Raw genomic sequence first — 15,682 nt, forward strand, 5'->3', positions numbered from 1 at the left:
ATATGTAATATTCATAGAATCATATTACCAATTAAGTAAATTATATAGACAAGTTATATCGAGTTCATAATCCGAGATTAGTTATATTGAGCTTGTGCATGAGTTAAACCAAATGAGTTGGGGTGATATTTTATCGAGTTAATCTAATTTAGAGTTCTAGTTTTGTTTTTAGGTTAATTAGGAGTATTCTTTCCTGAAGCATAAGTTTTTGGAAACATGACAAATTAAACTTAGTATATTAGCCAAGTAGCCGCCCATCTAATTTAGTTTAGAAAGAAGACATAAGAAAGCTTTTATCTATTGATGAAAAGACCATATATATCCCACTTTCATTACAAGGCCGGCTCTCATTTGTCAGCCGTTTCGTTAACATCAGTGTTTTGAGTTCTCAAAGTCCACTAATTCAAGTAAATAATTGGCTTATAGCTGCACCTCTAATTCCAAAATCCTCTACATTTCCATGGCAACTTTAGCTTTATGCATGGCCGTTGTAACGGTTGCTCTGTTCTCGCTAGTTATGGCAAATTCTCAACATCTAAAGGCAAAACAAGTTGCTACTATTACATTTTGTATTGGTTTCTGATATTGATAAATATACATTTTAAAGGTTGTTTCGATTTATAGGTGTACATAGTTTATATGGGCGATCGACCAAAGGGAGGCGATTTCTCTGCTACAACGCAGCACAAGAGCTTGCTACATGCCACTTTGGGCAGGTTTTCCAATCTCACTTGTTACTCAAGAATCAGTTGTTTCTTGTTTAATTTCTAAGAGCTTCTCTTTTAATGCGCGATGTGATTTGTTAGTGCCGAGCCGTGGCTCTATAGTTACACGAGAAGCTTCAATGGGTTCGTCGCCAAGCTCACCGAGGAACACAAAAACAAGATTGCTAGTAATTTAATTTCAAAGAGCTTCTCTCCTTGTTAGAGAAATAATTTCAAAATTAATCAATCTATCAAAGTAAAAATTAAATTAGTAATCCTATTACTCAAAGTAAACACTAATTCTTGATGTTTACAGACTTGGAAGGTGTGGTCTCTGTGTTTCCAAACACGAAAAAGCAACTGCACACGACGCGGTCGTGGGACTTCATGGGATTTCCTCTAAATGCACAAAGAGCACAGTCTGAGAGTGACATCATTATCGGAATGCTGGACTCCGGCATATGGCCGGAGTCCCACAGTTTCGACGACCAAGGCTTCGGCCCTCCACCCACCAAATGGAAGGGTAGCTGCCAATCCTCATCCAACTTCACTTGCAACAAGTAAGATAGTTTCTGTCTGTATATACAATCAAAACTGTCCTAACAACTTAATTGGTAGTAATGAATTTTTTTTCAAATGAGAATTATATTTTGTTCAAAACTCATCCAACATAAGTTTTGCAGCAAAGTTATAGGAGCAAAGTATTACCACAGTGAAGGGTCTATGGCTCCACCAAATACTCCATCTCCAAGAGATTATGGAGGGCATGGAACACATACAGCGTCTATAGCAGCCGGCTGCTCAGTTCCCGGGGCGAATCTGTATGGCTTAGCAGCTGGAACAGCTCGCGGAGGAGTGCCCTCTGCGCGCATTGCTGTGTACAAGATCTGCTGGCACGGTGGATGTTCGGATGCAGACATTCTTGCTGCATTTGATGATGCGATTGCTGATGGAGTCGACATTATCTCCATATCAGTAGGGGGATTAACCCCTGTTGATTACTTCAATGATTCAATTGCAATTGGTGCATTCCACGCCATGAGAAATGGGATACTTACATCGAATGCTGTTGGTAATTCCGGTCCCAACCCCAAATCCATCGTCAATTTCTCGCCCTGGTCCCTTTCCGTCGCAGCCAGCACCATTGACCGGAAGTTCCTAACTAGAGTCAAGTTGGGTAACAACAAGACTTATGAGGTGATGTGTTGTTCTATGTTTTTCTTTGGTAAGTGTGACTTTAAAGAGCTTAGATATTGACCACTCAACCACTACGCCTTAACATATACAGAGTTGTTCCATGTTTGTACTACAAGTTACTTGTAGTATAATTTAATTATGAGGATTTTATAGCATGTTGTGTGATGTTATTTCTAGGGAGTATCGGTGAACACGTTCACCTTAGAGAAGGACGACTACCCGATAGTCTATGGAGGAAATGTGGCTAACACTGGCGGAGGATATAACAACACAGAATCAAGGTATGGTGTATGGTTTGGAACAGAATGTAAGTTTTGATACACTGTGACTGAGACACATATGTCATGTGATGTATTGATTTTAGGTACTGCCTACCAAATTCTTTGGACCCTGAATTAGCTAACGGTACAATTGTCCTCTGCGATGGGCTGAGTGATGGCGAGCCTGTGGTGGCGGTTGGTGCAGCCGGAGCTATAATGCGCGAGGATCAGTTAAGAGATGTGGCCCTCTCTTATCCTCTACCTGCCTCTTACTTGGGATTATTTGATGGTGGCGAAGTATATGATTATATCAACACAACTAGGTGTTTTTTTGTACCCATTCTTGTTTAACTTGATTGAGATTGTAGGTTTTTCTCTCATTGTTTTGGGCATGCAGGAGTCCAACAGCAACCATTTTTAGGAGTGATCAAGTCAATGATGCACTCGCTCCATATGTTGTCTCATTTTCCTCAAGGGGTCCCAATCCCTTCACCAAGGACATCCTTAAGGTGGCATACATATATAGTACTCCTACTAAGTTAAGTTATCCCATTTCTTGAATTGGGACCCAACTTATTCTTGAAATGTTTCCTAGCCTGATCTTACTGCACCCGGAGTCGACATTCTTGCAGCATGGTCCGAAGCTAGTACCGCCTCAGGATATCCTGAAGATACAAGGGTAGTAGCATACAACATCGTGTCTGGAACATCCATGTCGTGCCCCCATGCTTCCGGTGCGGCAGCTTACGTCAAATCATTCAATCCCACATGGTCCCCTGCTGCCATCAAATCCGCTCTAATGACCACAGGTGATTGTGATGCACTAGTCTGGTTTTGTTTTTGGAACACTTCTCAAAATGCTTAATACTAATCGAAATATGGGGTTGCAGTTAATTACTCCCCCGTCCTTAAAAATTTGTCATATATTTTCATTTTCGTCTCACCCACAAAATCTGTCACATTTCACTTTTTACTATTTTTGGTAGTTGAACCCACATTCCATTAACTCATCTCCACTCACATTTTATTATAAAACTAATATTTAAAAGTAGAATTCACATTCCATTAACTTTATCAACTCACCTCCATTACATTTCTTAGAATCCTTGCCCGATCAAAATGTGACAAAATTTAAGGGACGGACGGGGTATATATTGCTGGTATATTTTCTAATTAAGCATGGTTTGAACCCCAACACTCAAAATTGACATTTTCTAACTAAATTTTGGATTTCATCATGTCATTCAAAAGTAAACATCTCTATGCAACAAAAAAAACTTGCTAATATGTCACTAAAAAAATTAGCAAAATTTCTGCACTTAACAGAGTTAGTGACAGATTAAGTATGGACAGATCTGTCACTAAAAAATTTAATTGACGGATTTGTCTGCCACTAAAGTTACTAATCCACCTATTGACGGGAAACATTGGTAAGTTCGTATTAGTGACGGACTAATCTGTCACTAATTAGTGACTGACGCTTTTCAGTCATTTATCCGACACTAGTTATTGAGCTATCTGTTGCCGTCACTAATTAGCGATAATGGCTTGACAGCTTTTCCGATGAGTGCGGAGAGAAACGGGGAAGCGGAGTTCGCGTATGGCTCCGGCCACATCAACCCTCTGAAGGCTAAATCACCCGGTCTAGTTTATGACATGGGGGAGGCGGACTACGTCATGTTCTTATGCGGCCAAGGCTATAGCAACAAAAACCTGCAGCTTGTCACCGGCGACAACTCAACCTGCACTGCAGCAAGCAATGGCACAGTCTACGACCTCAACTATCCGTCTTTCTCGGTGTCCAGTGTCTCGGGGAGTTCAATCACTGCAGTGTTCCACCGGAGTGTAACGAATGTGGGGACTCCGTTGTCTACTTACAAGGCTGTTGTGGCAGCGCCACCGGGCCTGAGCGTCCATGTCCAACCTAGTGAGCTCTCCTTCACATATGTGGATGAGACGCAAGAATTTGTTGTAACAGTTAATGTAACGATTGGGAGTGGAGTGGTGTCGGGGTGTTTGGTGTGGGATGATGGTACATACCAAGTAAGGAGCCCCATTGTAGCTCATGCTATTTAGTTATAACTCAAATCCTTTGTTGCATTGTTGTGTGTTCAAATTTCCATGCACTTTTAAGGGTTGGTTCATTAAATTACTCTCTCTCCGTCCATGAATAAATATCGTATTTATGATCGAATCGAGTTTTAAGAAATTGTTTGACTTTGTTAATATATTACTACTACGCAATTAAATTAGTATCTATCTTATACTCCATTTATAGAAATAGGTCTGATTTCTTTTTTCGTCCATCTCATAGAAATAGTCCATATCCAATTATGAAAACTTTTTTCTATTTTTTTTACTTTATCATTTATGGGCCTCACCATCCACTATATAATTTCAACCCATTTTTCTCCTCTCTAATTTTAACTTATGCATTAAAACTTGTGGCATCTTCAAGACAAAGGAATATAATTAATCACGTAATTTTAAAAAATTATGTGCGAGATACATGTGTAACACTATTAATAGTAATACTCATAAAAGTAGAACCATTTCCTAAAATACCCTTTTTCGTAATTCACGTAAAATATTTGCATATACTTATTGTTCTCCTCCGAGTAGTTTTTAAAATTTATAGAAGTTCGCATCCGCCATTTTTTTTCCGTTTTGAAGCCATGAAACCACCCTTAAGAATCATTTTTCTCCTATTTAGTACTCCCTCTATTCCACAGCAGCGGAGTTATTTTTCCATTTAGTAAAAAGTAACACTTTTTCCCTCATTTTCTTTAGCAGCGGAGTTATTTTTTTATTTAGTAAAAAGTAACACTTTTTCCTTCACTTTCTTTATTCTTTCTCTTATTTTATTCTCTCTATTTTTCTCTTTTTTCTACTCACTTGATATACTCCCGAAAAGACGTGACTCTACTACCATGGAAGGATAGATTATGAACTAAAATAGTAAGGGGAAAAAAGAAGGGTAGAATATAAATAATTTATTTATTATATTTAACTTGCAGTAGAGCAGAGATCAGACGCAGCGATGATGTTAACACAATTAAAGAGTAAAATCAACAACAGTCTCCGCCATTAAACTTCATATCCAATCCACGTTTCACGGCAACGTATAAGCTGCACAGCACAGAAACAATGATATGTTATCAATTTAGAACAATGATAAGTATAAAAAGAAGAGATTAATTAATTTGTGGAAATCAAACCTCCACACTTGTAACCAACTGGCCTATCGGCAAGGTTACAACGTTTGGGAATGCCGATGGCGATTTGAGGATTAATCCCGGCCATTTTGGCCATATTCGAGAGCATCACCGCGCAGAGGCATTTGGGGTTCTTTCCCAGCTTCTTCACCTGAGCGCAGCAGCTGCTCGGGACGGCCGAGTTGGCGTCCTGCGCTGCTGACGCGCACGGAGCCAGCTTCATGGCTTCGTTGTCCGGGGTTGATTTCGGACACTCGCCGGCGCCGTCTGTGGAAATGGCAACGGAAAGGAGAAGGGCCAGAAAGCAGAGTGCCTTGGTTGATGCTCCATGATGATGAATTAAGTATGCATTAGTTTGGGGAAGGTGGGAGAATTTATAGAGATTAGTTTAGAGCATCCGCAGCGGTGGCGAAAGACGCCACCGCCGTCCGCGCCGTTGGCAAGGCGCAGGACCGCCGCCGCTGCAGCCGCGCCGCTGGCACGGCGCTGCTCGATGTATCGAGCACGTCCGTGCCAGCGGACGCACACGTGGCGCGCTCCCATTCGTCAACGGCATAGCCGTTGTGTTTAAACTTTTTTTTATTTTTTTTTTTAAAAATCGGTATTTAATTATAAATAATGCTAAAAAATAAAAAAAAAATATTTTCCAAATCCCAAAAATATGGCCGTTTTTTTCCCGTTTTTTCTGAATTTTTTTGATTTTTTTTTATTTTTTTTTTCCCCAAAATCATCTATAAATACACACATTCATCATCCATTTATCACATCAAATCATCTCTCATTCATCTCTCATTCATAATTCTCATACAAACTATCAACTACAAGAAGACCTAATCAACCACATGTGGGCGAAATTCGGCAACGAGTAGTGTCATTTTTAATTTTTAGGATTTTAATTATGTAATTTTTAATTTTTAGGATTTTAATTATGTAATTTTTAATTTTTAGGATTTTAATTATGCAATGTTTAATTTTATTTGTCATTTGTAATATTTATTGTGGGTTTTAAATTAATTTTAATATTATGGAAATGTTTTTGTGTAATTGAATTTTATATTAATTGTGCTCGTCCTTGCGGAAGAGCACAGTTGTGGGTGTTGTGCTCTTGCCAGAGAGCAGGCATGAATAGTACCGCCCGGGCCCACAACCGTGCCGCTGGCAAGAGCACGGTTGTGGATGCTCTTATGCTTATGGAGGCAGGGCAGCAACCCATAATAGTTCGATGAGATTACGAAAATATCCTTGCAATTTCAAGATATCGTGTGTAAAGTTAAATTATAATAAGATGTAGATTTTGGATTTAAAGTAGCTCGGGCCCGTTTAATATTATGAAATTGGATTGGATCTGGAATCTCATAATTTGAATTTGAAAGAACTATTCTAATTTAATTTCAAATTTTTTGTCCAATAAAAATAAAGTGATTGATATGAAATTGAATTTGAAATAATTGTGTGTGCACACACATACACACGAACTATGTATGCACTACACAACTCACAATGCACATACTACATGAAATCACGCACACAAACACTAAGCATGTTTGAGCTGGGCAGAATAAAAACAGACACGGAATTGATAAGGCCTGGCCCACTTTGTCATTTTATACACTGGTGTTCACCTCTTCATATATGGGGTCTAGATTTCAAAGTATCAGTAATGCGAGTTTAGTCAATTGGCCGTCAATTCACACCGAATTTCCCAACTTAACCCTAAGCCACATCTCAATTTTCAACATCCTCGCACATTATGAACACACCGTGATTCTTATGTTGGGTGGACTCATTTTTTCATAGCAAGGAGGCGTCCTCCCATCCGATCTCACCCAACGCACGCAGTAGACTGGAGCAAATTGGCAGGGGTAATCTCTCCATTACCCATTCGATTTTGGGTAAAATCATCACCAACGTCATATTAATTGCAGTGTCGTATCCTCTTACATCGACGACGTCGCACATTTGAGCCATCCCTTATGGAGTTCCTCGCAACGCTGCACTCGTGGATTAATATTCGGTTGCCAAAAATTGTGGTTCTTGCGAGGCAAGCCATTCTTGTGTTTGCATGCGCTTTGGACGGTGGAATGCGTCGCTATTGGGTTGTTGAATAGATGTAATTCAAGTGCTTGATTGATTATTGTGGTCATCGTGGGGTCATCGTGGCTGGGCAGCATGCGATGAATTAGAATGCATACTACTCGGTTTGTAAAAATGTGCGTGTATGCTCCTACATCTATAACAGAGCAGCTGCCATCATCAAATTCGTACATAAACATCACCTAATATGCATATTAGGTGTTCATAAACAGAGCACCAACAGGCGAGGGACGACGCCGTACATCAAACCAAAACATTGGGCGCTACCTATTACAATACTATTGATTTTTTTCCACCTTCCAAAACGTAGGTCCAGCAAAATGAGATGCAAGATCTATGGCATTACTATATATGCTATCATAGCAGATTTTAGAACCTACTCATCACTACTAATCTTGGTTAGAAATTGGGACGCCTTATTATGTGTGGCCACCAACGGAGAGGCGAGTTTGACGCAACCGAACTCGCATTGGGTGATCGAGTAGAGGCCCAGCTTGTTCTGTCTTCGCTGCATCTGGCTTGGGAAAAACCCAGCATGTCTCAAGGCGAGTTACCAGCCTCCCATCCGGCCCAATGTCTATGAAATACATGCCTATGTCATTGGTCGACTCCTGATCAACTGGAGGTGAGACATCCGCCGGAAATAGTTTACGGCAAACCTTGGAAGGGGGGACAACCCCCGGTGAGTTCACCTCTGCTTCGATTCCAATAACCTCGTAACAGCTCGGTTCATCAGAAGGGATCTCCTCGGTGCAGTCAGAGAGCACTATCACAGAAACTTCTTCTTCCTTCTTGACGTCGTCCATTCCGTACAAGCACGCCAGCTGCGGGAAGTGGGGATCATCTCGGTGGTAGTACGCTGCCACGAATGGAGTTTTCTACATAATTACAATTGATCAGGCATTGCATGCACAACGTATAAAACATAAAGGAGCATTCTAACCTTCAGAATTTCCTCCCACGTCTCATCAGCCGCACGCACAAGCTTAGCCTCCACGTCATACGATGCGCCCTTGTAAGCCACTACCGCCTTGAAGGTGGTGTACCTCAACTTCAGAAAGTCGAGTCGTTGTTTGATGTCCACCTCGGTCGGCAGAATGTTGGCTTTAGACTACACTGCGTGCTGCGCCGTAAATAAGAACCACGATGGAAAATCATCGAACTTCCATTGGGTCTCCCTTTTCAGCTTGATGATCATGTTTAGAACAATCTCATCGATCTCCAGAGTCCAGTTTCCATAGTACAGATACACAGCCTGTTGAGGAATGAGCATGGTGCTAGTGGTGGAAGCTTTGGAATGCAAGTAGTGCGACTAATCGTGGGGTGAGGATGCTATTAAATAGGGGTTACACATTAATTACTTTGAAAGACTGGTATCTACCTCCCTACATCAATGCACTGGCCACATACTCATTGCTGAGCACTGTTGTTTGGGCCGTTGGTATTTGTATTTAACACAGCTCCCTCACCACCAAAAATAGAAGCCAAGCAGCTTATTTGTTTCGAGTTTTATGAGTCTTTGTGTAGGTGGGATTATTTCCTCATTTATCTGCTTACTTGACTTGTATACATCTATCTGAAGTAGGGTATTAGCACTTACACAAAATGTGAGCCACCCCTGTAACAGGAATTCATATAAAATAGGGAATGCGAGATGTCAATTAATAAATGGAATTTATTGAAACCTCATCTACTTTCATTGACTAATCTAATTTATGGAAATGCTGGCACCACACGCTTTTGAGGGGTCCCACTTTTATTGGTAACAGCCCACATTGACCATTGAGACGCATAAAAATTTCCTCTCCCGCGCATCCCCCCTAAATTGCATTCAAATAAACGCATACCTCAGCTTCACCTCACTACAAAAAGAGGTAGGAACAACGGGAAGGACATCTGCAGACGGAGTGCTCTCAAGATGCATAACGAGGTATTTTGAAATATTTACGAGCAATTCTGTCAGGCTGTGTAGAGTTAGAACAGCATTTTCCCACTGGGAAGGACATCCGCCCAATTGTAGTTCCAGCGTTTATTGTGGTGTATTCTGAGATTAGTTCAGTATTTTCATATTTTATTGTGGTTGTATGATGGAGCAGGGTATTGTGCCTGCTTCGGTTTTTGAATAGATGTAAGTCAAGTGCATGAATGAACTGTTTTTCATTTGTGTTCTTCAGTTGTGTTAACTCAAATGCAGGGCTATTGTATATGAGAATGCCTTATGCAAGAATATGTGTTCAGTTCTGATAAGAAAAAATTTGTGCATTTGGAATTAGGTATCATGGCTGATCCAACACGCCGTGGTGGTGGTCGGTCGCTAGGAATACCATCCCATGGTTTGTCGCTGACTTAGGCTACTCTTCCTCTAACGGTGGGGTATTGTATTCATCAGTTTGACTATGGTGTAATCATTTATGTGCCTTGACAGCAAACACAGACACTTAATCACGCAAATTTCGAAAAGGTGATCGAACCCGGAGGTTATGGAGTGCCCGAGAAGAGGAGATACTGGCTGCATCAATGCTTGAGCTACTTGCTCAAGGATGGAAATCCGACAATGACTTTCGTAATGGGTATTTCGAGGAGATTGAGGACAGTCTACGAAAGGAGTTTCCAAATACCGACCTCAAAGGCACGCCCCATATCACCTCCAGGATTTCCGCGTGGAAGAAGAACTACACGAGCCTGACAAAAATACTAGGCCGGAGTGGCGTGGGATTCAATTCGGATGGGCAATATATGATTGAATGCGACGACGATCAGTGGGATGCAATCGTCCAGGTACTGAAGATGATTATTGCATGGCTTAGATCTCTCAATTTCGACCAAGAGATCATCACAAAAATGAACGTCACCCTGTTATTTTTTTTTCTTGTTATGTTGTCATCGTGTGAATGTGTAGGCTGATAAGGATGCGAAGTTCATGCGGGGCAAGTCATGGCCGTTATGGGATACATGGAAGGCCATTTTCGGAAAGGACCGTGCTAGCAGTGCAGGTGCAGAACAGGTTAATGATGCGGTGAATCGTATGCGACGCAATGGCCCAAGCTTAAGCGAGGTCAATGAGAACGAGTTCCCAGACATCGAGGAGCGTGATTCCGAGAACGTGGTTCGTCTGTCACAGGCGTCGGGATTTGAAGCCTACAGCTCAGGGAACAATGGCAAACAAGCTTCCATCAACAAGTCCGGCGGTAGTCAGAAGCGCAAACACGATGGAGCCGATGCAGCAATCATGGAATTCCTCTCAAATCTGCATGCTGAGACAAACGCCCGCCTGGAGGTGATTTCATCTAGAATCGCCTATGAATTCGATCTTGGAAAGTCTAAGCAAGATGTATTCGACAAGCTGGAAACTGTTGAAGGCCTCACACTCGATGAACGGTACGAACTGTGCAACATCTTAAGCGACAAGCTGCAGCGGCTTGAGGTATTCATGGGAATGAGAGCTGGCGCTCGTCTTGGATACCTGTTGAAGCTTATCGAGGAGAATCAGAAAGTAATGTGAAAGCAGATAAAATGTTTTGGACATTTTTTTTGTTGCTACCTTTTCTCGGTGGGGGGAAACCGATGCAAAACGGTTATTAGTTCGAAATCGCATATTTTTGCTGTAGCAGGCGTGTTGTTTGATATGAACCGCAACTACTTATGGGCTCTATCGTGCAGTTTGTACAACTCCTATTATATGAAGTGATGCATATGCTATTATGATGTGCTTCTCAGTATAACACTCTTGTTTTGAATGCACACTAGTCCATGTATAAAATGGATATGGGAGTTAAAGCGTAAGTTTTACTATTGCAATGATTCATAATGCATTTTCAATGGACTTGGTTTGAAAATATATTGTGATGCGAAGCATTTTTACATAATTTTCCCCTTTGGTCTTCATACTTTTATACAAGTTATGATTCATTAAATTGTGGTTTTCATTGTAGTTCACGTAATAGGGGCTGATACACTCAGACATTTCATCAAACAAATTGGTATGCTATGTCAAGATATGGACAGATGACTCTTTGAATCATTCCATCGAACACTTGGTGTGCTCTAGCTTGGAGACTCCAGATGCACAACCCGGTCGGGTGTTTTGGCACAACCAAAACACTCGATCGGGTGAAAGACGAGTGGAGTCCAGAATGCTTCACCCGGTCAGGCGATTTTCATTTCGATTTCGCCCGGTCGGGCGTTTTACACTCTAATTGCAAAGTGGCAGTTCTGGCAGGAGTTTGAGGAATTTAACCTTCAGAAAATTAGAGGGAAGAAAGGGGAGACGACTTTGTGGGGACGAATTTTATCAATCTCAAATTAAGCTTGTGTGTTATTAAGCTTGTGTGTTATTAGTTAATTGTTCTAAAAGCTCGAAAAATACACATTATATTGCAAGCCTCAACACAAGCAAGAGAAATAGAAGATACTCGAATTGGTTAGGCACTGGAATCATTAAAAACTACAAGCCCGTTAAAGCCCCGGGGAATCATCTGCTGAGGCTAGTACACAAAAAAAACAACATGGCATCTGGCAAAAAACAAAAAAGATCACGAGATTGGTCTGATATATACTTGCGTACACAACACACTGGCGGATCCAGGTGGGGTCGGGCGGGGTCGGCCGACCCCACCACCTGCCACGGAGTGCACCGGAAAGCTACTTTCTTCAGCCTCCGACCCTACGGCGTTCACGTCTCCGCCCCCACCTCACGTCCTCACGCTGTGTGAGATGATGAGGAGACTGATCAGAGAGAAAGGAAGGAAGTGAGGCAGCCGGATAGGTAGACTGTCGTCGAGAACGAAGGAGTTGGAGGGGAAGAGTCCTTCCGCGGTTTTTGTTTTCGAAGAGAAAGAGGAATGGTATTGGCGATGTCATTATTGTTTTCTCATCCCTATATTCACTCGTGAAATAGAATAAACCGGCATCAATAAATTTAACTAAGTTTAAAAGATTAAATATCTTAAATATGTTATCTAATTGTAAAATGGGCTTTGAAATATTTTCTTTATTTGAATTAATTCTTAGAAGTCCATTAAAAATATTTTCTCATCTTATCAATTAATGTTAAATAGTAGTAGTAGTAGTAATATTTTTTTTACAGTATATCAAAATCAATTTATCTAAATTAACCACCTACTTATATAAAGTAAATATTTCTTAATTTCTTCTACTCTTAGTTTTATAATTTAAATTTTCAACCTTATTATTCATATTCAATTTTTTAAATCTTTAAAAATTTGGTATGTTACAGAAAAATTATGCTATGTGTATGTCATTTTTTTTGTCAAAATACGTAATATAACATAATTGTTCTCTCTTACTTTATTATTTATTTGCATCTTTGTTTTATCTAAGATCATATTTTATTCTTTCTTCAGTTAGCTCCATAAACGTCTTTTTCTTAAATTTTGTATCCAAAAGAAGAGTCTTGCTTATAACGGGACGAAGAAAGTGGAGTATGTTGTTTTAAGAATATCGATACTCGCATGAATTATTTATATTAAAAAATATATTTATAAAAATAATTAATTTAAACAATTATTTTAAATAAATATTTACTATCTTGTTCGACCCCACGATAATTTGTTCCTGGATCCGCCATTGACACAACACATAAGTGCCATCCTAGGCTGAATAAGAAGCAGTTCACAGAAACCTGCCTATAACTATTCCCACTACTACCAACACGACGGCCATGAACCCAAGTTGCATTAGGGTCTTCAAATCGTTCGGGGTTGAAGCGCGGCAGCAATGGCCACCTCCTTTATATTCACCCGCACTGAAATTGGCATAAGATCTCTGTTCTTCAGCCATAACTGGTTGTCCCTGACCTTGTACGACCATTTTCCCTCCCTGTCCCATCCCCTGTTCAGCCTTGTTGTACCACTGAAATGATCCAACATGGTTGAGTTTGTCGGGACATTTGAAGTAGTAGCGTCCTGCATTGGTAGCCGTTTTCCTGCACGACGCAACTCCATCTTCCCCTTGCCACATCTACATTCGGGTATGCCGACTCCCATTTATATCTGTTAATACATTACGTTTGGAAAAAGTCAACGTGGAGTACAATTGAATTTTATCTATATGCGAAAGGAAACACATTACTATAGCAGACATAAGTGCTATTTAAATTGTTTCAATTACAAAGTTGGTCACAACGTCTGGGTGGGTCTAATAACATGATAGCAACAAACTCTATCTATTGTTCCACATGGTCAGTGTGAGGGAGTCTCTGAACTGAGTCCATTCTGCAGTTGGGTCTACGTAGTCTATGTAGTCAGGCTGTGTGCAATCTAGAGCCGGGGTGAGTGCTGAGCTCCCTCCATCAACCGCTGCCTCGAAGGGGTCATTGGTCATCTCGCGGTGAATAAAATTATGGAGTAGGAAACACACCATGATTAACCTAATTTGGGTTTGTATTGGGTAAAAAGACGCACTACGTAATATCCCCCAGCGCATCTTCAAAACGGCGAAGGCTCTCTCGATTACATTTCTAGCCTTGTTGTGCCTCATGTTGAACAATTCCTTCGGATTTTGTGGCTGTGCATTCCCTATACCCCATTCCTTGAGGTGGTATCGAACCCCTTTGCAAGGCGTCAAAAACCCGTTGCTATTGGCGTAGCCGTTGTCACATAAATAGTAACAGCCTGAAACGTTCAACAGAGTAAGGAGATATGTACATAGTTAAACCCAATAACTGGAAACCCGACAAAAATAACATCCAATGTCCACAAAAAAAGGGGGGACAGCAGGCTGCATAACCTGGGGAACTTTTAGACCGTTGGGGCGAGCCACAGCATCCCTGAGTACGCGAGAGTCGTCGGCGGACCCTTCCCAACCAGGTAGGAAATAAACAAGCTGCATATTGCGATCGCAAACAGCCAAGGTGTTCGTTGCAATAGTCCCCTTGCGCGTCCGATAACGAGGTTTGTCACTGGTGCTAACCAGTACGTTGATGTGTGTACCGTCGAGTGCACCGAGACAGCCCTACAAGAACAACAACCTTGTATAAACATTTACAGAAACCGACAGTGAAACAAGGTATACAGTGACACAGGTGTGCTATATTAAATACCTTGAACCATTTCCATCTGTGATCAATGCAATCATCCGGCACTGGTGTAGGCTTCGACAATAACACTCTGTGGAGACTCAAAACAGCCCACAAAACCTTGTTAATGTAGTGGGACACTGTCGAACCGGACCTAAAAAAACTGGAACGAACAACACGATTTTTATTGTGATGCGCTAAGACGCCCAAAAAAATCGCCACCTGTTCTTCAATGCCTAAGCATTTCCCTGGACGCAATCCTCCCTGCTCAGTGAGGATGCGACACAACTTCCCAAATGTGTTACGATCCATTCTTAAGTTTGCTATGCAGTCAACATCAGTGACATTAATCAGGCGTTCCAAGTGTATCAATTGCTGAGGAACCTTACTTATCAAGCTGTACTGCCTCGCATGTCCAATGATCCTACGCCTAGCACGGTTTGTGCGGGCTCTGATGTAACGCTGTACGAGAATTGTGCTCTCTACCCGGTATAATAGCATGAGGTCTTCAAGCATCATCAGTAATCTCACGGAATTAACTAGAGTTCTTATCGTGGCTACGGCGCAAGGGTAGTGTCAAAGATTTGGTAGGCTGATCACCCAATAATTCCCTAAATACTCTTGCTATACGATACATATGCAAACAGACACAAAAATATAACGGCCAATACACAAGAACAAAGGGAATGGTGGAATTATATTTATAACTGTCACAAACTCAAAGGTGCATATTATGGCGGGCTAGATAATGAAAGCACCCAACGATATGAATTTAGCACAAAAAAGCATGCAAATTTCTTTACAAATTCAAGATCAATTGCAAACCGAAGAGGCTCTGCCCGAAGGGGCAGTATGTACCTCTGTACGTCCTTCGGTTCTTGATAGTCGTAGGTGTAGTTATGTTGGTTTTCCAGTAACCTATCAAAAACCCAAATTGCCTCGTCAACTGATAGGCCGAAAATGTCGACGTTGAATCGCGGGGTACTAGAGATTGGTACCCGAATTCCACCCAAAATAAAATCGAAGCTTGGAAACGAACTGAGATATTCCGATCACCTTCTGTTGGCACCGGCGATGAGCTCTTGGAAACGGGATGAGAGAGTCATCACCACCGCTGGCTAGGGTTAGGGATTTCAGAAAAACTGGAAGGTTCAAACGAGTGAAGGGAAATTGGGG

The 15,682-nt window shown here is 41.3% G+C and overlaps 4 protein-coding genes and 1 long non-coding RNA gene across 8 annotated transcripts; 2 read left to right on the plus strand and 3 right to left on the minus strand.

Moving 5' to 3' along the window:
- Positions 1 to 481: 481 nt before the first annotated feature.
- LOC121805112 (cucumisin-like) lies at positions 482 to 4,237 on the plus strand. The gene is made up of 10 exons (XM_042204933.1): positions 482 to 541; positions 625 to 716; positions 807 to 892; positions 1,021 to 1,264; positions 1,388 to 1,901; positions 2,079 to 2,182; positions 2,266 to 2,484; positions 2,559 to 2,670; positions 2,757 to 2,970; positions 3,717 to 4,237. Exons 1-10 carry the CDS (start codon positions 482 to 484, stop codon positions 4,235 to 4,237), a joined length of 2,166 nt encoding a protein of 721 aa, XP_042060867.1.
- Positions 4,238 to 5,241: 1,004 nt separating this feature from the next.
- Positions 5,242 to 8,276, minus strand: LOC121805202. The gene is made up of 3 exons (XM_042205029.1): positions 8,025 to 8,276; positions 5,380 to 5,689; positions 5,242 to 5,290 (listed from the first exon to the last, which is right to left on the minus strand). The coding sequence occupies exons 1-3, from the start codon at positions 8,274 to 8,276 to the stop codon at positions 5,274 to 5,276; spliced, it is 579 nt and encodes a 192-aa protein (XP_042060963.1). The 3' UTR covers positions 5,242 to 5,273.
- A 1,036-nt stretch (positions 8,277 to 9,312) lies between these two features.
- LOC121798732 lies at positions 9,313 to 11,186 on the plus strand. Of its 3 annotated transcripts, XM_042197876.1 has the most exons (4): positions 9,338 to 9,400; positions 9,744 to 9,803; positions 9,896 to 10,248; positions 10,370 to 11,186. In XM_042197876.1, the coding sequence occupies exons 3-4, from the start codon at positions 9,988 to 9,990 to the stop codon at positions 10,970 to 10,972; spliced, it is 864 nt and encodes a 287-aa protein (XP_042053810.1). In that variant the 5' UTR covers positions 9,338 to 9,400; positions 9,744 to 9,803; positions 9,896 to 9,987; the 3' UTR covers positions 10,973 to 11,186. The 3 variants fall into 3 exon arrangements, with proteins under 3 accessions (XP_042053827.1, XP_042053810.1, XP_042053818.1); XM_042197893.1 differs by having other exon boundaries at positions 9,313 to 9,400; positions 9,744 to 10,248; XM_042197884.1 differs by having other exon boundaries at positions 9,361 to 10,248.
- Positions 11,187 to 12,971: 1,785 nt separating this feature from the next.
- Positions 12,972 to 15,505, minus strand: LOC121744029. The gene is made up of 2 exons (XR_006038414.1): positions 15,365 to 15,505; positions 12,972 to 13,481 (listed from the first exon to the last, which is right to left on the minus strand). It is a non-coding gene; the product is annotated as an uncharacterized LOC121744029 (long non-coding RNA).
- LOC121744019 lies at positions 13,525 to 15,424 on the minus strand. 2 transcript variants are annotated; one of them, XM_042137463.1, is made up of 3 exons: positions 14,531 to 15,371; positions 14,218 to 14,442; positions 13,525 to 14,102 (listed from the first exon to the last, which is right to left on the minus strand). In XM_042137463.1, the coding sequence occupies exons 1-3, from the start codon at positions 15,023 to 15,025 to the stop codon at positions 14,052 to 14,054; spliced, it is 771 nt and encodes a 256-aa protein (XP_041993397.1). In that variant the 5' UTR covers positions 15,026 to 15,371; the 3' UTR covers positions 13,525 to 14,051. The 2 variants fall into 2 exon arrangements, with proteins under 2 accessions (XP_041993397.1, XP_041993390.1); XM_042137456.1 differs by having other exon boundaries at positions 13,525 to 14,442; positions 14,531 to 15,424.
- Positions 15,506 to 15,682: the final 177 nt, after the last annotated feature.

This window comes from Salvia splendens, chromosome 1, assembly GCF_004379255.2.
Source record: "Salvia splendens isolate huo1 chromosome 1, SspV2, whole genome shotgun sequence".
NCBI classification, from domain to species: Eukaryota; Viridiplantae; Streptophyta; class Magnoliopsida; order Lamiales; family Lamiaceae; genus Salvia; species Salvia splendens.

Bases quoted from the DNA above. Each gene is read 5' to 3' on its own strand.
- LOC121744019 (XM_042137456.1), bottom strand. From the start codon at position 15,025: ATGATGCTTGAAGACCTCATGCTATTATACCGGGTAGAGAGCACAATT. The intron at 14,443-14,530 runs GTATTTAATATA...TTGTTCTTGTAG, and splicing joins ACAGATGGAAATGGTTCAAG to GGCTGTCTCGGTGCACTCGA.
- LOC121805202 (XM_042205029.1), bottom strand. From the start codon at position 8,276: ATGGACGACGTCAAGAAGGAAGAAGAAGTTTCTGTGATAGTGCTCTCT. The intron at 5,690-8,024 runs GTAACTCGCCTT...GCATCAACCAAG, and splicing joins TTGGGCCGGATGGGAGGCTG to GCACTCTGCTTTCTGGCCCT.
- LOC121805112 (XM_042204933.1), top strand. From the start codon at position 482: ATGGCCGTTGTAACGGTTGCTCTGTTCTCGCTAGTTATGGCAAATTCT. The intron at 1,265-1,387 runs GTAAGATAGTTT...TAAGTTTTGCAG, and splicing joins TCCAACTTCACTTGCAACAA to CAAAGTTATAGGAGCAAAGT. The intron at 2,485-2,558 runs GTGTTTTTTTGT...TTGGGCATGCAG, and splicing joins GATTATATCAACACAACTAG to GAGTCCAACAGCAACCATTT.
- LOC121798732 (XM_042197893.1), top strand. From the start codon at position 9,988: ATGCTTGAGCTACTTGCTCAAGGATGGAAATCCGACAATGACTTTCGT. The intron at 10,249-10,369 runs GTACTGAAGATG...GTGAATGTGTAG, and splicing joins AGTGGGATGCAATCGTCCAG to GCTGATAAGGATGCGAAGTT.